Source organism: Scyliorhinus canicula, chromosome 25, assembly GCF_902713615.1.
Source record: "Scyliorhinus canicula chromosome 25, sScyCan1.1, whole genome shotgun sequence".
In the NCBI taxonomy this organism is placed as follows: domain Eukaryota; kingdom Metazoa; phylum Chordata; class Chondrichthyes; order Carcharhiniformes; family Scyliorhinidae; genus Scyliorhinus; species Scyliorhinus canicula.
Window position 1 is genome coordinate 12452859 of NC_052170.1, and position 25957 is coordinate 12478815.

Here is a 25957-nt window from a genome sequence, read left to right on the forward strand (position 1 = left end):
GATATGCTCGGGGCTAACCAGGTCACTAGCTTAGAGAACAGATCCTGTAACTACACAGGGACATGCCATGCTACACAAAGCCAGTGATCTAATCAGAGAATCAGGTGGTTTGGCTCAAAATGCAAAACTGGAGTAATATCTGACCACCATCACTCCCTGAGGTTAGGCTGCAGTTTGCGCATCATGCCCTGGCATTTGATATTTTACAATCTAATGTGTGGCTCCTTTTGTGGGAGGCTCATTTCTGTTTTTGGGTTCATGTTGGATCTGGCACAAGCGAATTTTCACTCACTCCTGCATCTTGTACTTGGATGTCTGCAACAGAAGCCAAACGGTGTATGACTAGCCAGCCACGCATAACCAGGGGGAGTGTGTAAATCCCAACAGTGGGGGAGCCCAGAACAATGGGGGGAAAGAACCTTAAGATTAGAGTTGGGGATGATTCTAGGAAGCAGTTCTGATATCGAGGTGTATTGGAAATCAGAAACCTGTTCCCCAAAAGAAGCTGTCCAGTCAAACTCAATTGGAACATTTTGAAGTGAGGTGGGTAGCTTTTTGTTAGGCAGGAATATGAAATGTTATAAATCTATGGCGGTTAATTGGAGTTAAGATACAGTAAAACGGTAATTAAATGATAGAACAAGCTTAAGGGCTGAATAGCTGCTATCACTATGTTTGCAATGTTGAGGAATGAATTCTAGCAAAAAAGCTTTAAAAGTGTATAATACAAAGCACTATGGTCAAGAAATACTTTACTGCATAAGACCATAAGAAATAGGAACAGGATTAAGCCATTCAGCCCCTCAAGCCTGCTCCGCCATTCAATAGGATCATGGCTGATCCAACATTCCTCATGTCCACTTCTGCCCTTTCTCCGTAACACTTGATTCCCTGACTGATCAAGAATCTATCTCAGCCTTAAATATCCACAAGGACTCTGTCCCCACAGCTCTCTGTGGCAAGGGGTTCCAAAGACTCAACGCTCAGAGAAGAAATTCCTCCTCATCTCAATCTTATATTGCCCCCCCCCCTTTATTCTGAGACGATGCCCTCTGGTCCCCCATGAGGGGACACATCCTCTCAGCATTTACCCTATCAAACCCCTTAAGAATCCTATGTGTTTAAATGAGATCACCTCCAAACCAGGGATCATCCCAGTGAACCTTCTCTGGACCGCCTCCAGTGAGATGAGGCCGGAATTCAGCGGCCGTTGGCATTCTCTTTTCCCGACGGCAGCGGACAACCGTTTCCCAGCGGCGTGGGAGGGGGGGGTCTTCAATGGGAAAACCCCTTGACAAGCGGCGGGAAGAGAGAATCCCACAGGCATCGAATGCCGCGCCGCCGAGAAACAGGCGGCTGGGGGAACCGGAGCATCCCACCTGATATCTCTCCCCAAATAAGGACATCAGATCTGCTCACCGTACTCCCGATGTGGTCTCACCGGTACCTTGTCCGGTTGCAGCAAGACTTCCCGACTCCTTTACTCCAATGTGTTAGTGCGGTCAAGAAATACTTTGCTGCATGTTACTTATGAGTAGACTTGAGGAGACTGGAACGGACGGTTGGGCAACATCACTAGGCAGGGTCCACCTCCCCCACCCCAACGTTTCTGATTACCACCTCAATTCTTTTCGACAAACCGGTTTAAACTCCAGTTCATTAAGTTAGTCTTCCAGTGGAAACTGGAGGGACAGCAGCTCGTCATCCGATTGGGCCCTTACAGCCTTCTGGACCCAACATCGGGCTCAGCCACTTCAGACTCTGTCCTTCATTTTGATGTCCCGCCCCCTCCCCAGTCCCAGCCTGTAACTTATTCTCATAATTTCTGTTTGCAAACAGCACTGAACTTTTATCCTGCTGTGAGCCCACTCTGCTATTTTGCTTTCAGACAGTGCTGACCTTTATTCTGCTATTCACACTCACTCTTTCCCAATTCTTTGTTTCTTTTACATTATCATTACCATCCTCTTTGCCACTTGTCCCATGGCAGCATTGTCGTTTAACTTAACCTGCCCTCTGACTTATCCCTGACTTGTTCTACCCGCCCTTGGTCAACAGCATAAAATCCATCACATTTCTAAATTTCTTCCGTTCCGAAGAAGAGACTGGAAACGTTAATTATGTTTCTCTCTCCAGTTTTTCCCCAGCACTTTCTGTTTTTTTTGATTTATATTAATCCTGTGAGCAGGAACTTTGTGGAACTGCAGGCTTGACGCTAGTTTTTGATTCACAACATCCATTATTTGATTAAAATCACAATGCCTGGAAGACTTGACATTCTGATTTCTGTTGCGACACTGTTGAGGGGAGAACCATACACCACAAAAGCCGGTTTAGCTCACTTGTCTGGACAACTGGTTCAGGATGCAGAGCGAGGCCAACAGCGCGGGTTCAATCCCCTGTACTGGCTGAGGTCATTCACCAAGGCCCCGCCTTCTCAACCTTGTCCCTCCTCCGAGGTGCGGTGACTCTCAGGTCAACTCGCCACCAGTCAGCTCTCCCCCTCAGAGGAAGGCAGCCAATGGTCATCTGGGTCAATGGCGACTTTACCTTACTGACACCACAAAAGGAGGCCATTCAACCCATTATTCCTATTCGGGATAAGCCAACACAACTTGACATTGCTCTGTTATGACCGGCCAATGAGTTCTTTGGGTTGTTGTACATAATAATTCGATTGCTAAACTGTGAGCACAGGGGAAATATTTTATGTTGGCTGCAGAAGCCTGCCCCTCTATTTTGCCTTGGGGCATTGCAACAGGCCATGGGTAGAGCATCAGGGAGACCATTTAAGAGGAAGCACATGAGGAAAAAAAGAGTAGAAATAACTTGATAGCATAAGATGAGGAGGGGTGGGAGAAGACCCGTGTGGAACGTAACACCAGCATGGATCAATTGGGTTGAATTGCCAGTTTCTGTCCCCTACGTTCAATGTAAACCGATGTTTTAGCGTGCATGGTGTGTTTGGCCAGGCTTTGACTGGGGTAGCATCAGAGTGGGCCAGTCCTGCTGTTCCCTGGACGGACATTTTCTGACGCAAGTCAATGGTTCGCTCAACACCTTTATGGTAACTTGTGTGGCAATTGGATGCAAGAAGACCGGCTTGCCTTTCTTCCTGCAGAGCCCAGTGTGACGCCATTTGCAGTGCCTCCTCCGCTGAGCTCAGTTACCAGCGTCCAGTGGGAGGATCGGGCTGGTCCGTGTGGCTCAGTATCTCGCGGTTCGTCAACTAACGGCGCGGATGGGTCTCCACCCTGCGTAACCCAACTCTGCTTTGTTTTTGCAGGCTTACGAGAGAGGGATCGCCCTATTCAGGTGGCCCAATGTGTATGACATTTGGAACACTTACCTCACCAAATTCATCGATCGGTACGGTGGGAAGAAACTCGAACGGGCGCGCGACCTCTTTGAACAAGCTCTTGACAGATGTCCACCGAAATTTGCCAAAAGTTAGTCCTTACAAACTTGACCTTTTGACTCTTGTCGTTCAAGGTTGCGGTCAGCAACCCGATTGAAGCCCTTTGCAATGAAACACGGCCAGTGAACACTCCCAGCCTCTGCAAAAAGCGTTTCCAGAGAATTCCACAAAAACGTCAATTATTTTTTTCGTTTAGCTTTTGCTCCCAATTTGTGACCAATTCTCTAGATGTGACCATAATCTCGTAGGCTTCAAAAAAAAAAAACTGGCGGGGCATTTTGCTTTTTCACGGTAGCATGGTGGTTAGCATCAATGCTTCACAGCTCCAGGGTCCCAGGTTCGATTCCCGGCTGGGTCACTGTCTGTGTGGAGTCTGCACGTCCTCCCCGTGTGTGCGTGGGTTTCCTCCGGGTGCTCCGGTTTCCTCCCACAGTCCAAAGATGTGCGGGTTAGGTGGATTGGCCATGCTAAATTGCCCGTAGTGTAAGGTTAATGGGGGGATTGTTGGGTTACGGGTGTACGGGTTACGTGGGTTTAAGTGGGGTGATCATTGCTCGGCACAACATCGAGGGCCGAAGGGCCTGTTCTGTGCTGTACTGTTCTATGTTCTATTACAGTGAGAAGTTTTGCTGGTATAAAATTGTAGATTAGTTGTAAGATTTGGATGAGCTACACATGCCCACCCCATTACTGAGTTCAGGCAGTAAGCCTGGCCCCTGGCAATAGGACTGATTCTGCGTACCCAGCCTTGATTGGAAGGTTCCGAACTGTGTTTCAGATTCCCAACAAAACTTTTGAAATGTGCTAACAATCTGCAGCGAGCCCCTTCTGACCTGTGGTGGGTAATCATTCTGCCTTGTGTTTGGAACTGTTCAGCACCATATCGTAAGGGTGACAAAGCTTCTAGTCTGAGACGGTGACTGCATTCTTCAGCCCTTTGTCCTAATCTTGTACCTCCCATGTTATCTGCATTCATTACATTGGAACAGAATTAGGCCACTCAGCCCCTTGAACTTATTCCACCATTCGATGAGATCATGGCTGTATCTTAACTCAGTGTATCTGCCTTGGCTCCATTTCCTTCAATAACCGCATCTCGCAAAACTCTTTATCAATCTGCGATTTAGATCACAGTAAGAAGTCTTACAACACCAGGTTAAAGTCCAACATGTTTGTTTCAAACACTAGCTTTCGGAGCACTTCTCCTTCCTCGGGTGAATGAAGAGGTATGTTCCAGAAACATTTATATAGGCAAATTCAAAGATGCCAGACAATGTTTGAATGCGAGCATTTGCAGGTAATTGAATCTTTACAGATCCAGAGAGAGGGGTAATCCCAGGTTAAAGAGGTGTGAATTGTCTCAAGCCAGGACAGTTGGTAGGATTTCGCAAGCCCAGGCCAGATGGTGGGGGGTGAATGTAATGCGACATGAATCCCAGGTCCCGGTTGAGGCCGTACTCGTGTGCGGAACTTGGCTATAAGTTTCTGCTCAGCGATTCTGCGTTGTCGCGCATCCTGAAGGCCGCCTTGGAGAACGGTTACCCGGAGATCAGAGGCTGAATGCCCTTGACTGCTGAAGTGTTCCCCGACTGGAAGGGAACATTCCTGCCTGGTGTTTGTCGCACGATGTCCGTTCATTCGTTGTCGCAGCGTCTCCATGGTCTCGCCAATTTCTCATTCTCACCCCAGTCCAACACCGGCATCTCCACATCATTGCGATTTAGATGTTATTAGTTGCTCTAGCACCGTCAGCTTTTTGTGGGAGAGAGCTCCACGCTGCCCCTTGCATGAAGAACTGACCCCGGGCTCCTCTCCTGGGGACCTCGCTCCCCATTCTCATGGTTTTGACTTTTTTTTCCCCCCTTGACTTGTAAACCAGCTTCTTCTGCCGTTCTCTGCCTGAAGCCAGGACTGCCCCACAGCGCCACGATCTCCACCACGAGCAGGGCGGGGAGGCAGATCCCGAGTCCACCTCTGCCAGGCCGGCGATCGAGCCCGGTGCTGTTGGCATGGTCTGACCAACCCTGGCCATCCCCCCAAAGGTGTCCCAAGTTGCTCTGACAACACAAATGTTTTACATGCACGCTGTGGCCTGGAGCAGTGGATAGTGAGGATAGAGGTTTTAGCTTTCTTTCTATCACATGGCAGCACGGTAGCATAGCGGTTAGCACTATTGCTGCACAGCGCCAGGGACCTGGGTTCGATTCCCGGCTTGGTTCACTGCCTGCGAGGAGTCTGCACGTTCTCCCCGTGTGTGCGTGGGTTTCCTCCGGGTGCTCCGGTTTCCTCCCACAGCCCAAAGATGTGCAGGTTAGGTGGATTGGCCACGATAAATTGCCCTTTAGTGTCCAAAAAGGTTAGGTGGGGTTATGGGGATGTGCTGGAGGTGTGGCTTAGGTGATGTGCTCTTTTCAGGGGCCGGTGCGGACTCGATGGGCTGAATGGCCTCCTTCTGCACTGTAAATTCTATGATCTATGACCAGGAATCCCTCCCGCTTTAACCACCTGCAATTGGCATCTGTTGGAATGAATTTGAAGGTCTTTGGCTCTTTGGCCACGTGTATAAATATACCTTCCTTGGCCATCAAGTCCTGGGGTGGGACTTGAACCCGGAGCGTCTGGCTCAGAGGCAGGGACGCTAACCCACTGCCCCACAGGACCTCCAACTTGTAAATACAGCTAGATTTTTCAATAACAAAAACCATGCATTTCATGCCTTGCTCCTGATGCTGTTCTATTACAGCTTACATTCTCTTGCTCTCCCCTGCCTTCCTTCATATTTTGTTCTATCTCCCCTCGGATTCTCGTGTCTGTCTGTAGCATCCAGAGATGGTTCGCCTTCACACCCTCTTCTGGAACATCAGAAACTTGCAGTTCATCCCCACACTGGACTTCCGACACCCGATTCCATTTCCATTTGTGTTTTAGTCGTTCACAATCCCATTCACAGTAATGCAAACCTTTAGATCAATCAGGCAGTACAATTTTGATTGTAACTACACGATCGAGTGTTTATATTTGGAACCATCCTGCCCCGTGACCGGGTGCACTTTTAGTTAGCTGCTGGACAGGTTGTCACAAAGCTGGGAGTTACCTAATCCAGGTCTAGTTACTAGTTAATCAAGTGTTACCTGCTAATTGTGGGTTGTTAAAGTATGCGTTAGTCGTGAACAATATGTGACTTAGCCATTAGCATCCCAGTGGAGGTTTTCTCTTCCAGGTCATCCCTAATCCATGGAATCCAACATGAAACCTGAAGGGTGATTGGAGAGGAAGTCCGTGTTTTCTCTCTCCTTTTGGGCCACCTATTCACCAGGACAGATCATCTGGGCGTTACCACATTGCTGATTGTGGGAGCTTGCTGTGCACCCATGGGCTGCCATGTTTGTTTGTCGAGTTCAAACAGTGGCTACCCCTCAACAGCCCTTTGCTGGCTGTAAAGGTTAGGTTGTTTAAGGTGCTATATAAATGCAAGTCGTTGTGTTCTTCCCACTCCCAAGCCAGATCCGAGTTCACGGAATCATATCACAGAATCCCTACCATGCAGAATGAGGCCATTCGGCCCACCGGGTCTACACTGACCTTCCGAAAGAGCACCCTACCAAGGCCCGCTCCCCCGCCCTATCCCCATAACCCCACCTACCTGTTGGACACTTGAGGGGCAATTTTTAAAGCACGGCCAATCCACCTAACCTGCACAACATTGGATCGGGGGAAACCCACACAGACACAGGGAGAACGTGAAAACTCCACACAGACAGTGACCTGAGGCCGGAATCGAACCCGGGACACTGGCGCTGTGAGGTAGCAGTGCTAACCACTGTGTCACCGTGCCGACTTGCTCGATACATATATCTGATTGCAAATAATTGTAGATCCCCAGCATTTTTATTTCTATGTCTTCTGGCTGAGCAGGTGAGCGTGCCAAATATGAGCAATACCACGACTGATCGGTCATCCTTATTCACCTGTAATCTTTATCCTTTGCAGCTATCTACCTGCTGTATGCCAAGCTGGAGGAGGAGTACGGTCTAGCCCGACATGCCATGGCTGTGTACGAACGAGCGACAAAGGCGGTCGAATCGTTGGAGCAGTACGAGATGTACAACATCTATATTAAACGGGCTGCCGAAATCTACGGAGTTACCCACACGCGGGGTATCTACGAGAGGGCGATTGAGGTACAGGAAGCTTCTGTTCATTTCTCATTCCCATTTGGGTGTGATGTTCAGGATAGGCCGGGCCCAGCTCGACGTTTGTTGGTTTTTGTCATTCAGCCGGAGTGCAGAAGGTGCGGGCAATGTTTAGGTTGGAGCGGAGCCTGCGTTCAAATGTTGCGGCAGTGGTAAAGCAGAATGGATGACTCCTGGCATTCCAGCTGATTGGAGTGCACTGCTGAGAGCCCGCACTGTGGAGGGTATCGCATTGTAACCACGGCAACTAAATTGTGTTGACTAGTTGGAAAATGTAACATTGGCCTTTATTGCAAGGGGGTGGAGTATAAAAATCGGAAAGTCTAGCTGCAACTCTACAGGGCATTGGTGAGACCTCGCCTAGAGTCCTGTAGACAGCTTTGGTCTGGCGTAAGAAGGGACATACTTGCATTGTCTCTTACCCTATGTCTTATGGTCTTAGTGTCTTTAAAACAGAGACAGATAGGTTCTTGATTAATCAGGGGTTATGGGGAGAAGGCAGGAGAATGAGGATGAGAAAATATCAGCCTTGATTGAATGGCAGAGCAGACTCGATGGGCCGAGTGGCCTAATTCTGCTCCTTTGTCCTATGGTGTTATGGAAGCACTTGAGAGGTTTACAGGACGATTCCCGGGATGGTGTCTTAATGAAGAAAGGTTGAGCAGACTGGGCCTCGATCCACTGGAGTGTAGAAGAATGAGAAGGGATCTTATTGAAATATCTAAAATCATGTGGGGAGTGCTTGACAGAGTGGTTCCTGTGAGGATATTTCCCGTCTTGGGGGAGTCCAGGATGAGGAGGGCCCAGTTTAATGATGAGGGGTCTCCTATAAAGTCGGGGATGAGGAGGAATTTCTTCTCTGAGGGCTGTTGTTAATTTTTGGAATTCTCTTCCTCACAGAACAGTGGAGTCTGGGGTCGTTGAATGTATTCAAGGCTGAGTATGATTTTTGATTGACAAGGGAGCCGATCAAAGGGGGCAGACGAGGGAATGGAATTGAGGGCACAGTTAGGCCAGCCCTGATCTTATTTAAAGGCGGAGCAAGCTCGATGGGCCTACTCCTGGCCCTCATACCCATGTTGTTGTGGACCTGGACTGAGCGGGTTGTCTTATGAGGGAAGGTTGGGCAGACTGGGCTTGCTTCCATTAGAAGAGTGAGGGGGTGACTTGATTGACGTATGTAAATTTCCAAGTAAGGGGCAATTTAGCGTGGCCAATCCATCTGCACTGCACATCTTTGGGTCGTGGTGGGGGGGGGGGGGGGGGGGGGTTTAGACCCACGCAGACACGGAGAGAATTTGCAAACCCCACACGGACAGTGACCCGGGATTGAACCCGGGTCCTCAGCGCCGTGAGGCAGCAGTGCTAACCGCTGCGCCACAATGCCACCCTCGCTCTCTGCTTAAATCTAATTGTTATGTGTGCTTCCCCCACCGGTCACAAATGCTGTACCTTTTGAAGTGCTTTTCAAGATATCCCTCGGGGATCCTATCGAGCTTTGTGATGAGCAGATTAGCAGTGCTGTGGTGATAGCGTAGGATGGTGTGTCTTATTAACGGGATGTGACGTGGGAGAGGGTTCACAGTGCACAGTTCCCTGTGTATTTGTCAGGAGATTTTGACTGTGATGATTCTGGGTTTGTAGATGTGTTGGTAAGATATTTTTTTTTAATTACAGGTGTTGCCAGATGAACATGCCCGGGATATGTGTCTGCGATTCTCTGATATGGAATGCAAGCTGGGTGAAATTGATCGGGCCCGATCCATTTACTCCTACTGTTCCCAGCTCTGTGATCCCAGGGTAGGTACTCACACTCTTCCCAGCTCTGTGATCCCAGGGTAGGTACTCACACTGCTCCGAGCTCTGTGATCCCAGGGTAGGTACTCACACTGTTCCCAGCTCTGTGATCCCAGGGTAGGTACTCACACTGTTCCCAGCTCTGTGATCCCAGGGTAGGTACTCACACTGCTCCGAGCTCTGTGATCCCAGGGTAGGTACTCACACTGTTCCCAGCTCTGTGATCCCAGGGTAGGTACTCACACTGTTCCCAGCTCTGTGATCCCAGGGTAGGTACTCACACTGTTCCCAGCTCTGTGATCCCAGGGTAAGTACTCACACTGCTCCCAGCTCTGTGATCCCAGGGTAGGTACTCACACTGCTCCCAGCTCTGTGATCCCAGGGTAAGTACTCACACTGTTCCCAGCTCTGTGATCCCAGGGTAGGTACTCACACTGTTCCCAGCTCTGTGATCCCAGGGTAGGTACTCACACTGTTCCCAGCTCTGTGATCCCAGGGTAAGTACTCACACTGCTCCCAGCTCTGTGATCCCAGGGTAGGTACTCACACTGCTCCCAGCTCTGTGATCCCAGGGTAAGTACTCACACTGCTCCCAGCTCTGTGATCCCAGGGTAAGTACTCACACTGTTCCCAGCTCTGTGATCCCAGGGTAGGTACTCACACTGTTCCCAGCTCTGTGATCCCAGGGTAAGTACTCACACTGTTCCCAGCTCTGTGATCCCAGGGTAGGTACTCACACTGCTCCGAGCTCTGTGATCCCAGGGTAAGTACTCACACTGTTCCCAGCTCTGTGATCCCAGGATAGGTACTCACACTGCTCCGAGCTCTGTGATCCCAGGGTAGGTACTCACACTCTTCCCAGCTCTGTGATCCCAGGGTAGGTACTCACACTCTTCCCAGCTCTGTGATCCCAGGGTAGGTACTCACACTGCTCCGAGCTCTGTGATCCCAGGGTAGGTACTCACACTGCTCCGAGCTCTGTGATCCCAGGGTAGGTACTCACACTGCTCCGAGCTCTGTGATCCCAGGGTAGGTACTCACACTCTTCCCAGCTCTGTGATCCCAGGGTAGGTACTCGCACTGCTCCCAGCTCTGTGATCCCAGGGTAGGTACTCACACTGCTCCGAGCTCTGTGATCCCAGGGTAGGTACTCACACTGTTCCCAGCTCTGTGATCCCAGGGTAGGTACTCACACTGCTCCCAGCTCTGTGATCCCAGGGTAGGTACTCACACTGCTCCGAGCTCTGTGATCCCAGGGTAGGTACTCACACTGTTCCCAGCTCTGTGATCCCAGGGTAGGTACTCACACTGCCCCGAGCTCTGTGATCCCAGGGTAGGTACTCACACTGTTCCCAGCTCTGTGATCCCAGGGTAGGTACTCACACTCTTCCCAGCTCTGTGATCCCAGGGTAGGTACTCACACTGCTCCGAGCTCTGTGATCCCAGGGTAGGTACTCACACTCTTCCCAGCTCTGTGATCCCAGGGTAGGTACTCACACTGTTCCCAGCTCTGTGATCCCAGGGTAGGTACTCACACTCTTCCCAGCTCTGTGATCCCAGGGTAGGTACTCACACTGTTCCGAGCTCTGTGATCCCAGGGTAGGTACTCACACTGTTCCCAGCTCTGTGATCCCAGGGTAAGTACTCACACTGCTCCGAGCTCTGTGATCCCAGGGTAAGTACTCACACTGTTCCCAGCTCTGTGATCCCAGGGTAGGTACTCACACTCTTCCCAGCTCTGTGATCCCAGGGTAGGTACTCACACTGCTCCGAGCTCTGTGATCCCAGGGTAGGTACTCATACTGTTCCCAGCTCTGTGATCCCAGGATAGGTACTCACACTGTTCCCAGCTCTGTGATCCCAGGGTAGGTACTCACACTGCTCCCAGCTCTGTGATCCCAGGGTAGGTACTCACACTGCTCCGAGCTCTGTGATCCCAGGGTAAGTACTCACACTGCTCCGAGCTCTGTGATCCCAGGGTAAGTACTCACACTGCTCCGAGCTCTGTGATCCCAGGGTGGATACTCTACTCTAAAACAAGCAGCATGTTCACAGAAGTAGATCACCCACAACCCTCCCAGGTTTCTCCCATCCTGCCCTCCTGAGAAACAGCCTGTACTAGGTACCATACTTTACTGATGGTGCGAAAGCATTAGGGAGGGTGCAGAAAGGGCTCACAAGAATTGATTCCAGTGGAGGAAGTTGTAGATAAATTGGAGAAGCTGGGGCTGTTCTCGGAGGAGAGGAGGTTTGACGAGAGGTGTTCAAAATTCTGAGGGATCGGGACAGATCGGGAGAAGCTGTTCCGATTGTTGGAAATAATGAGGAGTGCACGGATTTACATCAGTTGACAAAGGGAGCAATGGCTACATGAGGAAAAATCTTTTTCGGTGGTGCGTGTTTAGGATCTGGAATCTGACTGCCTGAGGATGCGGTGGATGCAGATTCAATCGCCATTCTTGTGGGAGAATCTAGAACTGAGGAGAGGTCGCTCTTTAAAAATAATCATTTTAAATGGAGATGAGGCAAAACCTTTTCACTCCAAGTGTTATGGGTCAGGTTTAGAGAACACCAAAGTACATCGTGGCTTTCACCTGACCCACAACTGTTTATAGATTTTGGTTTTGATGAGCACAGGGGCCTACTTTCCAGGTTGTATTCAACAGAGGCCTTAAGCACTTTTAATCAAAAACAGTTTATTCTACAAATTCAGTTAACATTTTATAAACACACAGTAAGCATTTTATCAACTACAAACATAACTACCCCACACACTACTCTATATTTAACCCTTAATGACTTCCCTTTACTGTTTTTACCCAAGTAACAACATCCATAAAGCAAAACACCCTTTTTTCTCAAAACAGTAGGTTTGAATTCCTTACAGAAAACAGGTTTTACTTTGAAGTTATCAAGTGATCTGGAGACACCTTTTTAACATGCAGAGAGACCAGAGAAGCCTTCTTTTGTCTGAATGTAGCTTCCAACTCTCAAAACTGAAAGTACAGCTCGGAGCCCCAAACAGCTTCCAGCTCAAAACGAAAGTAAAAACCAGAGCCACAGCCCAGCTCCACCCACACAATGACATCACTGCAACCATTTGAGAAGACAAGACAGTCCTGAAAGGGACATTCCCATGACACAAGGGTGGTGTGTCTTTGTCCCTCTCTTCCTGACTAGATGGTGGAAGCGAAGTTGTGAATATTTTGAAGGCAGAGGCGGATAGATTCTTGGTAAGCAAGGGGGTGATGGGTTACCAGGGGTCAGGCGGGATGCAAATTTGAGGTTGCTATCAGATCTCCCATGATCTTATTAAATGGTGGGGCAGGATCGAGGGGCTGAATGGCCCACTCCTGTTTTTTTTTTTGTTCGTATGTTTGCTGTAACCATTCTGGTTGAAGTTGTGGGGGTGAGCGATTGATTTTTAAATACATATCGGAATTGGTTTCTATATTCAGTTGTTTTAAAAGGTGGGAATGGTTCAATACGTCGAGCGGTTTTCAGATCCCAACAGATTTCCTCTGTTTAACTCTCTCTTTGCTTTCAGATAACGCCATCTTTCTGGCAGATGTGGAAGGAATTTGAGATCCGCCATGGCAATGAAGACACCATTCGGGAGATGCTACGGATTAAGCGTAGCGTGCAGGCCACGTACAACACCCAGGTCAACTTTATGTCCTCACAGATGTTGAAAGCCTCCACCAACGCTACGGGTACAGGTGAGCTAGGGCCACAGTTAAGATGTCCAGCGGCTCGTGGCGGCGCAGGTGGTAGCAGATAAGGAGGGTAGGTACGTGATGGTGAAGGGTAGGCTGCAGGGAGAGAATGTGGTGCTGGTGAATGTGTATGCCCCGAATTGGGATGACGCGGGCTTTATGAGGCGCCTGTTGGGCCTCATTCCGGGTCTGGAGGCAGGGGGCCTGATCATGGGGGGGGACTTCAATACAGTGCTCGACCCTGGGCTGGACAGATCGAGTTCCAGGACGAATAGGAGGCCGGCAGCGGCAGAGGTGCTAAGGGGGTTCATGGAGCAGATGGGGGGGGTAGACCCTTGGAGATTTGGCAGGCCAAGGGCGAGGGAGTATTCTTTTTTCTCCCACGTCCACAGGGTGTACTCCAGAATAGACTTTTTTGTACTGAGCAGGGGGCTGATTTCGAGAGTGCAGGACACGGAGTACTCGGCCATTGCGATTTCGGACCATGCACCACACTGGGTAGAGGTAGAACTGGGGGAAGCACAGGACCAGCGCCCGTTGTGGCGCCTGGATGTGGGGCTGCTGGCGGACGATGAGGTGTGCGGAAGGGTCCGGAAGGGCATTGAGAGATATCTGGGCACGAACGACACGGGCGAGGTGAAGGTGGGGGTAGTCTGGGAGGCCCTGAAAGCAGTGATCAGAGGAGAGCTGATCTCCATAAGGGCACACAGAGAAAGGAAGGAGAGGCAGGAGAGGGAGAGACTGGTGGGGGAACTTATAGAAGTGGACAGGAGATATGCGGAGACACCAGAGGAGGGGCTGTTGAGGGAGCGGCGCAGTTTACAGGCCCAGTTTGACCTACTGACCACTAGGAAGGCGGAGACGCAATGGAGAAGGGCACAGGGCGCGGTCTATGAGTACGGGGAAAAGGCGAGCAGGATGCTAGCACACCAGCTGCGCAAGCGAGATGCAGCCAGAGAGATTGGGGGAGTGAGAGAGAAGGGAGGGAACGTAGTGCAGAAGGGGCAAGAGGTGAACGGGGTCTTCAGGGATTTCTACAGGGAATTGTACCGGTCTGAGCCGCCCAGGAGGAGGGGGGGAATGGAGAACTTCCTCGATAGATTGAGGTTCCCAAAGGTCCAGGAGGAACGGGTGGAGGGGCTGGGGGCGCCGATAGAGCTGCAGGAGCTAGTTAAAGGGATAGGCCAGATGCAGGCGGGGAAGGCGCCGGGGCCGGATGGGTTCCCGGTGGAATTTTATAAGAAGTATGTGGACTTGGTGGGTCCAGTGCTGGTGCGAGCCTTCAATGAGGCGCGAGAGGGGGGGGTTCTGCCCCCGACAATGTCACAGGCCCTGATCTCCTTGATCCTGAAGCGGGACAAAGACCCTGTACAGTGCGGGTCCTACAGGCCTATCTCCCTCTTGAATGTAGATGCCAAACTGTTGGCAAAGGTCCTGGCAACCAGAATAGAGGATTGTGTGCCAGGGGTAATCCATGAGGACCAGACGGGGTTCGTAAAGGGACGACAACTTAACACAAATGTCCGGAGACTGTTGAATGTGATTATGATGCCAGCAGTGGAGGGGGAGGCTGAGATAGTGGTAGCACTGGATGCGGAGAAGGCATTCGATAGGGTGGAGTGGGAATACCTGTGGGAGACGCTGGAACGGTTTGGGTTTGGGGAGGGATTTATCAAGTGGGTGAAGCTGCTGTATTCGGCCCCGATCGCGAGTGTGGTTACAAACGGGAGGAGGTCAGAGTATTTTGGGCTCCATCGAGGTACCAGGCAGGGATGCCCCCTATCCCCCTTACTATTTGCATTAGCGATCGAACCGTTGGCGATGGCACTGAGGGGTTCAGGGGGGTGGAGAGGACTGACAAGGGGAGGGGAGGAACATCGGGTATCACTCTATGCGGATGATTTGTTGTTATATGTGGCGGACCCGGAAGGGGGAATGCCGGAGGTAATGGAAATACTAGCGGAGTTTGGGGACTTTTCGGGATATAAATTAAATGTGGGTAAAAGTGAGGTCTTTGTGATACACCCGGGAGATCAGGGGGAGGGAATTGGGCGGCTCCCCTTTAAGAGAGCAGTAAAGAGCTTCAGGTACTTGGGGGTGCAGGTGGCAAGGAACTGGGGGACCCTCCACAAGCTGAACTTTTCAAGGCTGGTGGAGCAGATGGAGGAGGAGTTCAAGAGGTGGGACATGGTACCGCTGTCGCTAGCAGGGAGGGTGCAGTCAGTCAAAATGACGGTCCTCCCGAGGTTCTTGTTTCTGTTTCAGTGCTTGCCCATCTTTCTCCCCAGGGCCTTCTTCAAGAAGGTAACTAGCAGCATTATGGGCTATGTGTGGGCACATGGCACCCCTAGAGTGAGAAGGATTTTCTTGGAACGGAGTAGGGACAGGGGAGGATTAGCGCTACCCAATCTTTCCGGATACTACTGGGCGGCGAACGCATCGATGGTGCGCAAGTGGGTGATGGAGGGGGAGGGGGCAGCTTGGAAACGTATGGAGAGGGCGTCCTGCGGCAATACAAGCCTGGGGGCGCTAGTAACGGCACCATGGCCGCTCCCCCCCACAAGGTATACCACGAGTCCGGTAGTGGCGGCCACCCTGAAAATCTGGGGGCAGTGGAGGCGACACAGGGGGGAAGTGGGGGGTTTGATGGCGGCGCCACTGAGAGAGAACCATAGATTTGTCCCGGGGAACACTGGCGGGGGATTCCAGAGCTGGCACAGGGCGGGCATCAGGCAACTGAGGGACATGTTCATAGAGGGGAGGTTTGCGAGCCTGGGAGAGCTGGAGGAGAAATTTGAGCTCCCCCCGGGGAACACGTTTAGATACCTGCAGGTGAAGGCATTTGCCAGACGACAGGTGGAAGGATTTCCCTTGCTTCCCGATAGAGGGGTGAGTGATAGGGTGCTGTCAGGGGTCTGGGTCGGAGAAGGGAAGGTCTCGGACATCTACAAAATAATGCAGGAGGTGGAGGAGGTATCGATAGAGGAGCTGAAAGACAAGTGGGAAGCGGAGCTGGGAGAGCAGATAGAAGATGGGACATGGGCGGATGCCTTAGAGAGGGTCAATTCGTCGTCGTCGTGCGCAAGGTTGGGCCTCATCCAATTTAAGGTGCTGCACAGAGCCCATATGACGGGGACTAGGATGAGTCGGTTCTTCGGGGGTGAGGACAGGTGTGTTAGGTGTTCGGGAAGCCCTGCGAACCATGTACATATGTTCTGGATGTGCCCGGCACTGGAAGAGTTCTGGGAGGGGGTGGCGGGGACGGTATCGAGAGTGGTGGGAACCAGGGTCAAACCAGGGTGGGGGCTAGCGATTTTTGGGGTTGGGGTGGAGCCAGGAGTACAGGAGGCAGGGGAGGCCGGAATATTGGCCTTTGCGTCCTTGGTAGCTCGGAGAAGGATCTTGATTCAGTGGAGGGACACAAGGCCACCAAGTGTTAACACCTGGTTAAACGACATGGCAAGCTTCATCCAATTGGAAAGAATCAAATTCGCCCTGAGAGGGTCGGTACAGGGGTTCTTCCGGCGGTGGCAGCCCTTCCTTGACTTTCTGGATCAGAGATAGGAACTGGAGGCCGAAACAGCAGCAACCCGGGGAGAAAGGGGGGGGGGGAAAAGGAGGGGGGGGGGGGGATAGCAACGAAGGGAGCACGTCAGCGGGGGGTCGCGGGCAATGACTGCCCGAGGCCATCGGCAGAAAGGGAAAAACGGTTTGGTTGCTAGACTGGTAGCGCGGGGGGGGGGGGGGGGGAGGGGGAGGGTGGGGGGTGTGCGCGAGGGGGGGGGGGGGGGGGGGAGGGTGGGGGGGGGCGCGCGGGGGAGGGGGGGGAGGATTTTCCAGGGGGGATTTGTTGTGTTATAATTTAAAATGTAGTAGGGGTAAATGTTTGTATCGAAAAATTTCAATAAAAATTATTTAAAAAAAAAAAGATGTCCAGCGGCTGCCTGTAAAGTGACCGAGCGATTGAACTACTGGAAGCAAGTGATGGATGTCACCCCTCAGTCCGCAGCACAGTCACAAATGATGCAGGGCCCTGTGATCCAGTCCAGGCTGAACCTATAGCCTAACCCCTTTGCCATGCCCAGTTGGTGTTGGTGTTTTCAGCTCCCGCTCAGCAGTTAGTCTGTTCCACGTGTTGCTACAAAGCACTTCCTGAGATCAGCCCTGAATTTGCCCTTAACTGCCCTTGCCCTCCTCCGAGTAATTTTCCAGATTTGCCATTGCACACCGTTTACAATCTTGCCCATCCTCCGGACACCACCTTTCAAAGATTAAAAAGGTCCAACTTCCCTTCACAATTTCCTCGGAATACAGCTGAGTGGCTCGTTAAGGTATTTCAGAGGCCAGTCGGGTGTCACCCACATTGACCGGAGTCACATATTGACCAGACCTGGGGAGCGCTTCATTCCCTAAAGGAGATCGGTGTACCGGATGGGTTTTTACGACATTCCCGTAATGTCACCATTATCAATCGTAGATTGTTAATTCACGATTGATGAAGCTATGTCATTCAGCTCCTGTGGTGTGATTTGCCACAGAACCATTCGCCAAGACCTTTGGATAAATCCGATAACCACTATGTTACCGTGTGCTGTCAAACCGCTGCAAGGGGCTGGATTTTCTGGCCATACCTCTGGCAGGATATTCCTGATCTGCCAAGGCGGTCCCCAGCCCGTTTGGGATGGGGGGGGGGCATTCCCGCCCAAGGTGCTCTGCATGTTGACGAGCCGCTCTATAACGTGTTGAAGGCGCAATCTTATTATTGCAACGCATTCTTTCTCATGCCTCACAGCGCCAGTGACTCGGTGTTCGATTCTGTTCTCCCCGTGTCTGCGTGGGTTTCCCCCGGGTGCTCCGGTTTCCTCCCACAGTCCAAGATTGGGCGTGCTAAATTGCTCCTTCGTGTCCAAAGCTGTGCCGGTTAGGTGGGGTTACGGGAATGGGGCAGGGGAGTGGGCCGAGGTAAGGTGCTCTATCGGAGGGTCGTGCAGACTCAATGGGCTGAATGGCCTCCTCCTGCACTGTCGGGATTCTCTGGGATTCCACCTCACATTGCGAAATTCCCCGCCATCCCTCCCGCCAATGTTTTGCAAGCTCCCAAACTCTCGGCATCCAATCACTGCTTCTCGAGTCTCTTTATCGCCCCTCTTTCAGACGCCTCCTGCACTGCGAGCCTTGCCCTTTCACCTAGATTGCTCACTGACTGCAGTCTAGCCCAGCACTTTCCATACGGACCCGTGTGTGGCTGTGTAGGCCAGAGAGGAAATGTGCAGCACGTCTGGCCAGAGCTTCACCAGAAGTGTTAATGAGCCTGCTATTTTATTTTGATTCACAAGAGGCAGTTTCTGAATAAAATAATTGGTTTTGGTGTACATTCTGGCAGTGTTCCCTGCCCTCTACCCTGAATTGCTGGAATTAAATAGCTTTGTGTGATTTTTGTTTTCAGTGTAAATATTATTTGTAATAGCGCACGGTGTGTGGGGGGGGAAACAAAATATTCTTCAAGGAATAATAACCCAAGACTTTGCCTTTCAATGGGAACTTGCAGTCCAAATCATTTGCTTACTCTGTTACCTGCCCTGGTAAGAGTTGTGCGTGAAAAGGAATTAAAAATCTGAAATTGTTCCATAAGAGTGTGAGGTTTTAAGTAAACTCGGCTTTATCCCCCCATGCGTTTTGTTATTCAGTGTCTGATCTGGCTCCCGGACAAAGTGGAATGGACGACATGAAACTACTGGAGCAGAAAGCACAACAGTTAGCGGAAGAGGCTGAGCGGGAAAAGCCCAAACCCAAAGACAAAATTCTGTTTGTCAGGTATGCTGTGCCTTGGGCAGAATCAGAGGCGGGTCGAGCCACTTTGTAGCTAATGTTGGCATCTTTCGGGTCAGCTGGGCATCCTGGAATATCTAGCTTCTCTTATTCTTCAGCGGATGTGGGTGTTGCCCCTTGAGAAGGTGGTGGTGAGCTGCGGTCCATGAGGTGTAGGTACACCCGCAGTGCTCTTAGGGAGGGAGTTCCAGGCTTTTGACCCAGCGACAGTGAAGGAAACGGCCGATTTATTTCCAAGTCAGGATGGTGAGTGACTTGGAGGGGAAGCTTCGGGTGGTGGGGTTCCCAGGTACCTGCTGCCCTTGTCCTTCTGGATGGCAGTGGTGGTGGGTTTGGATGGTGCTGTCTCGGGAACCTTGCAGAGTGACTGCAGCGCATCTTGTAGATGGTACACATGGCTGCTGCTGTTCGTCGGTGGTGGAGGGAGCGAATGTTTGTGGAAGAGATGCCGATCCATATACTTGGGTGGACTGCGCAGTTCTGCACACACGCTGTCCTCTGTCTGTACCCTGTTTGACCTAATGGAGTTCGGCCCAAGTTGGAACCTTTGTGCTCTCCTCCCACCTTCTTTCCCATTTAGCTCAGTGGGCTAGACAGCTGGTTAGTGATGCAGAACAAGGCCAGCAGCGCGGGTTCAATTCCCGTACCAGCCTACCCGAACAGGCGCCGGAATGTGGCGACTAGGGGCTCTTCACAGTAACTTCATACGTGTGACCATAAAAGATTATTATTATCTATCCAAACCCCTTTGATTCTTCTTAAACAGTTTGAGTTCAGCTCAGTCCTTATTTCCAGCTACAGGTGGTAGTGGGCAGTTTTATTAGAATGGAATATAATAATAATCTTTATTAGTGTCACAAGTAAGCTTACATTAACACTACAATGAAGTTACTGTGAAAAGCCCCTAGTCGCCACATTCCGGCGCCTGTTAATGTAAACGAATGGAGTTGAATGGCTGCAGATCGCGGTGTACTCTTCACAAAGGTAACTTTCCATTTGAGACGCTATTGGGGAACTGCTAACCATAGCCAAATACAGTTTGGCCGCAAGTACCAGACTTACAGGGCCCCCGTACTTAATTTCAGCCTTGAATAAATTTAACATATTGCTACTTCTGTTTTTTTGCTGCGGAAAGCCTAGCCTGGTTATTTAGCCTCAATGTGTGCGAACTATAAAGGGCTCTGAACTTTCCTCCTGTGTTGACTTGCACGCTCTCGATTACAGGAGCGACGCGTCTCGTGACGAGCTCGCTGAACTTACAAAGCAGGCCAACCCGGACGAGATTGATATTGACGATGACGATGACGAGGATGGGGATGAACCAGATGGTATGTGTGTGTGTGAGGATCGGTGGAGACTGATCACCAAGGGGGTGCAGGTGGAGTGGCGAAGCCCTTCCACTTTCCACTTAAGACCTCTTAGCAAACCCTTTTTCCCGCCCACCCCTTTGCAACTCCCTCACTGTCTTCGAAAGCGACCTCGAAATCGATCTGTTGCCTTCCCTCGCCATTGCCCTAGCTGCCCCCTCGGTGCCTCTCCCTCCCTCCTTTGCTCTGAAGCACTTTGTTTCAGTCTATTGAAAGCATTGCCTGGGTTTTCATTCCTGCATCCCAATCTAGATTGTTTTCCCCTTGCTGCAACAGTGGTAGTGGGCTCTGAAGCAGCTGATCTACACAGTTCTGTGACTGAATGTATGAATGTGCAGATATCGCTTAAATAGAATTGCTCCATACCCGTTCTTCAAAACTAGCATTTAACTTTTGTGATGTTACACTGAGACATGCGGAGAAGCAAGTTTCCGGCTTCGATTGCTCCTCTCTGCTGCATTAGCTGCTTCTCAGTGCGGTGATAATGTGACCGTTCTCGGTGGCCTCAGTGCCTCAGGAATGACATCCATTGATCCCAGTTGGGAACGTATGCGGATGGACTGTAATTGCCGAGCTGTGAAGGCCAGTAATGCTCCCCTGCGCATCACATCACACAATGCTTGGGGGTGCCTGCCACTCGGGTCAACCTGCTCCCTTTTACGTGCACGGTGTATTCCGGAGCTGCGGATAGTGAACGGTGGAGGCTCCGGCAGGAATTCTTTCCATCGCTCTCACCGCCCGCCATTGGCCTGTGTCAGAATTATTTTCGCCCTGTTTGATGAACCAGCCTTCCTGGGCTGTCAAAAGGTCCTGGGGGTGGGACCCCCAACACGGAGCTCCAGGCTCAGAGGCTGGGAAAGCATCCCACTGCCCCACAAGGCCATCTAAAAATAGCAAGTAGAACCGTGAATCTTTTTTACTTGTAAGTAAGCCTGTGTGGTAGATTCTATTTTAAATCGGGATTAATATCATAATCAACCCACCCCAGATACTGCTGTAGGTTTATAACTGCGTCTTTCCGTCACTTTGAACATTTCCAAAACAGCCCAGCCGGACCCGAGAACTCCCTGGACTTGCCTAGTGAGTCAGGAGCTTACTGTGTCGGAACCTTGTTGAAAATGATTTGAGATAACGTTCAAATAATTTAAACCACCCAACCTTTTGCTGACTTTTTTTTTTGCTCATGTATTTTCAGAGGTGCCACTTGAACAGAAGGTGGTTCCTTCGGCAGTGTTTGGAGGTCTGAAGGATGACTGAACAGAAACTCCATCGAGAATAATCGCTGCCCATCATCCATCGCCTTTGATAAGGGACGCTGTTGTTCGGAACGCCGATGCCCTGTTCGTGCTGTTTGAAGCACACCTTCGCTGGCAAACGGCTGGACTGCTAGAAAGATTTATTTCTTCCACCACTTGTATTCCAATTTCCCCCCCCCCCCCCCCCCGCCATACCTGCCGCACGAGCAGGCAGTGGCACGGCTTTCTCTTCCGTTAAACTGTATGTATATAAATGTCTGGCTCGAGCCAGTTTCTTTAAGGGTTTAAAGCTCATTCCTGTTACATGAATAAAGGCGAATTCTACAAAATCTACAAGCACGCAGTACAACGCAAACCCGCCAGTTTGTATACTTTGTGCGGGAGACAGTCGGCAGTTCAGTCTGATGACCCGTATCTCTGTTAACGTTAAAGAAAGACTTGCGATTATAAAGCACCTTCCACCCGCTCAGTCTGCCCCAATGCACTTTGCAGCCAATGAAACACTTTGAACTGAAGGCACTGTGGTAGGAAATGCAGCAGCCAGTTTACTGTTGGGAAGTCCCCACAAACAACAGTATGATAACGACGGTCTAACCTGTTTTCATAAGTTTCCAAATTTATAATCATCTGCTTTTGCTGCAATGCTGGTGACATCTGCACACGGAATGACTAGCCCTGACCGGCCCAGTGTGTTGCAGGATGTTAAGGTAACTCCAGTGAGCTGAAGCTCTGTGGGCTGTACTCTTAACCCCTTTGAGTCAGAAGGTTTTGGTACCAAGTCCCCCTTAGAGACCCGAGCATAGAATCCAGGTCAAAGCACCCAGTGTAGAGTGGGAGAGTGCTGGAGTGGTGCCCATTCAAAGCAAGGCCCTGCCTGCCTTCTAGAGTAGGCGTACAGGGTGCCATGGCGTAATTCATATAGGAGCGGTAAAGTTCACCCTGCGAGCCTGCCCAACGGTTATCCCTCAACAAACGCCACTAACGCATGATCTAATCCTTATCAAGTTGCTCTTTGTGTCTACACATTAGCTGCTACTGTAGAATATTTACACTTCAAAATGTCCTTCATTAGGTGTAAAGCACTTTCGGCCAACCTAAAATGGGTCGCACAGTGGTTAGCACCGCTGCATCACAGCACCAGGGACCTGGGTTCAATTCCAGCCTTGGGTGAGTATGGAGTTTGCACGTTCTCCCTGTGTCTGCGTGGGTTTCCTCCTCTGGGTGCTCCGGTTTCCTCCCACAGTCCATAGATGTGTGGGCTAGCTGGATTGACCGTGCTAAATTGCCCCTTAGTGTCCAAAGACGTACATGTTGGGCAGGGCTACAGGGATAAGATGGGGGAGCCCAGAAAGGACGCTCTTTCAGAGAGTGGGTGCAGACTCAATGGGCTGAATGGCCTCCTGCACTGTCGGGATTCTAGATTCAATTTGAAGGTTGATATATAAATGCGGGGACTTGTTTAAATGTAAGTTTCAGGTTGCTGTACTGTTAAAGTGTAGCAGTGCGATGCTGTTGGGGTTGTTCCCTAGTCTAACAGTTGGAGGCCATGAGGAGAGAAAGCAGCCACGAGCTTCTCGCTGCTATCCCCTTGTTAATGCATCCATTAGATTTTAAAGTCAGCACATTTAGTAGGCACAGTGAAATCTGAGCACTTGCAGGACCTTAGCTGACTTAAGCTCTGCAAATCTCTGTATTTGGTGCCTAGCCTTGAAGGTTGCACTCAGCATTTGTAAGTAGAATGAACTGCTCACCATTATCTTCTATTTGTCCAAGGTATATACATATATTTCATTCCCCTCACTGTACTTTGAAGAACCGCATACATTAATATTTTATTTCAGCCATTTACCCATGGTCAGTACTTAAAAGGGCTTCACCTAAAACCTACCTGAGTGCATCTCTGATGCATGGGCGTGAAATCGCCTTGATAATGGGAATCTGGTACTTGTCTCCCCCAAAAAACTATCAAGGTTAGGTCAATAGAAAAATTCAAAACGGAGATTAGGTTTTTTTTTCAGATAAGGGCACTGAGGGGTTGTTAGAGAGCAGCCATGCTTACAATGAGGGGTAGAACAGGTTTGGGAGGGCTGAATGCTTGTCTCCTGTTCCTGTGTGTCTGATGAGTGAAGGGCAGGGGTGATTGAATGACAAATGGGGCAATGCCACAAGGCAACGGCAGTAATGAGACAAGTAAAGATGTGTCCAACCAAGGTGTAAATGGCAGCGGTTGAATAGCTGAGGGGGAAGGAAGCATGGAAAATGTATTTTCATTCATTCGCAGGATGTGGGCGTCGCTGGCTAGACCAGCATTTATTGTCCATCCCTAATTGCCCTTGTGGAGGTGGTGGTGAGCTGCCTTGAGCCGCTATTGGCAATGTGGTGTAGGTACACCCACAGTTCTGTTGGGGAGGGAGTTTCCAGGATTTAGACCCAGCGACAGTGAAGGAATGGCCGAAATATTTCCAAGTCACTTCCAGGTGGTGGTGTTCCCATGTATCTGTTACCCGTGTCCTAGATGGTAGTGGTTGTCGGTTTGCTGTCTAAGGAGGATTAGTGAGTGCATCTTGTAGATGGTACACACGGCTGCTACCGTGAGTTGGTGGTGGCGGGAGTGAATGTTTGTGGAAGGGGTGCCAACCATGTGGGCCTCTTTGTCCTGGATGGTGTTGAGCTTCTTGAGTGTTGCTGGAGCTGCGCTGATCCAGACAAGTGAAGAATATTCCGTCACACTCCTGACTTGTGCCTTATAGATGGTGGACAGGCTTTGAGGAGTCAGGAGGTGAGTTACTCACTGCAGGATTCCAAGCCTCTGACCTGCTCCTGTAGGCACAGTATTTGTATGGCTAGTCCAGTTCAGTTTCTGATCAATGGTGACCCCCCCCAGGATGTTGAAAAGGGGGAGAGTCGGTGATGGTATGGCACTGAATGTCAAGGAGAGTGATTAGATTCCCTCTTGTTGGAGATGGTCATTGCTTGGCACTTACGTAACTTGCCATTTGTCAGCCAAAGCCTGGATATTGTCTAGGTCTTGCTGCATTTGCATGTGGACTGATTCAGTATCTGAGGAGTCTCAAATGATGCTGAACATTATGGAATCATCAGTGAACATCGCCACTTCTGATGGAAAGCAGGTCACTGATGAAGCAGCTGAAGATGTTTGGGCCTAGGACACTACTCTGAGGAACTGCAATGATATCCTGGAGCGGAGATGATTGATCTCCCAACAGCCACAACCCTCTTCCTTTGAGCCAACTACAAGCCTGACTTCATGTATGTTATCACTTTTTAACCACATCAGAATGTCCAACATTCGTTGACCATCCCTAAATGCCACTTTGAATACAAATAAAAGGCTTACCGGGTCATTTCTGAGTGGGGCGGGAGCCACAAAGATGCCAGACGGGAAGAATGGTAGATTTCCTTCCCTAAAGGGCATTTGATGACAACCCAGTGGTTTCACGATCACTATTACAGATCGCACCATTTTTATTCCTGGCATATACAAGTGTTCAAATTGCATCACTATGAAGTCTGAATCATGGAATTGTAACGGAGCAGAAGGAGGACCATTGTCTCTCCAAACGAGCATCATGACTTAGTGCCATTCCCCTTTCTTTGTCTCATACCCCTGAACATTGTTTCTATTCAAATAATCATCTAATGCCTCGATTGAACCTGTCTCCACCACACTGCCGTGCAGCACATTCCAGACCCCAACCTCTCGTTGTGTTAAAAAGTTCTTTCTCACATCACATTTGCTTCTCAGCCTTCTCTCCAAGGAGAACAGTCCCAACCTATTCAATCTTCAAAACTGAAGTTGCTCATCCCTGGAACTGTGCTCGTGAACCTCTCCAATGTGTTCACATCCTCCCGATAGGGTGGCGCCCAGAACTGTACACAAGACTCTAGCTGAGATCTAACTCGTGTCTTGTGTAAGTTCAGCATAACCTCCTTGCTCTAGTACTCTCTGCCCCTATTAATAAGACCCAGAATACTGTCTGTTTTATTGACTTCTCTCCACCTGTCCTGCCACCTTTAATGATATGTACTATGTATACCCAGGTCCCTCTGCTCTTGAAATGAAAATCGCTTATTGTCGTGAGTCGGCTTCAATGAAGTTACTGTGAAAAGCCCCTAGTCGCCACATTCCGGCGCCTGTTCGGGGAGGCCAATACGGGAATTGAACCCGCGCTGCTGACCTTGTGCTGCATTAAAAGCCAGCTGTTCAGCCCACTGTGCTAAACTAGCCCCTTGCTCCCATTTAAGAATTTTACCCCTTATTTCATGTCCTTCCCTACTAGCATGCGTCACCTCACACTTCTCCGCATTGAACTTCATCTGCCATCTATCTGCCCACTCCACCAACTTGCCCATGCCCTTT

At 50.3% G+C, this 25957-nt stretch overlaps 1 protein-coding gene across 1 annotated transcript in view; it reads left to right on the top strand.

Annotated features, from left to right (window-relative positions):
- xab2 (XPA binding protein 2) overlaps positions 1-21909 on the top strand; it is a 58049-nt gene extending 36140 nt beyond the window's left edge. The window contains exons 13-19 of the mRNA XM_038784793.1: positions 3287-3449; positions 7409-7599; positions 9289-9411; positions 12956-13127; positions 18812-18938; positions 20178-20281; positions 21516-21909. Of these exons, the coding sequence (XP_038640721.1) occupies positions 3287-3449; positions 7409-7599; positions 9289-9411; positions 12956-13127; positions 18812-18938; positions 20178-20281; positions 21516-21577 (942 nt within the window). The 3' untranslated portion in view covers positions 21578-21909. The remainder of the gene's footprint in view (positions 1-3286; positions 3450-7408; positions 7600-9288; positions 9412-12955; positions 13128-18811; positions 18939-20177; positions 20282-21515) is intronic.
- The last annotated feature ends 4048 nt before the right edge of the window (positions 21910-25957 follow it).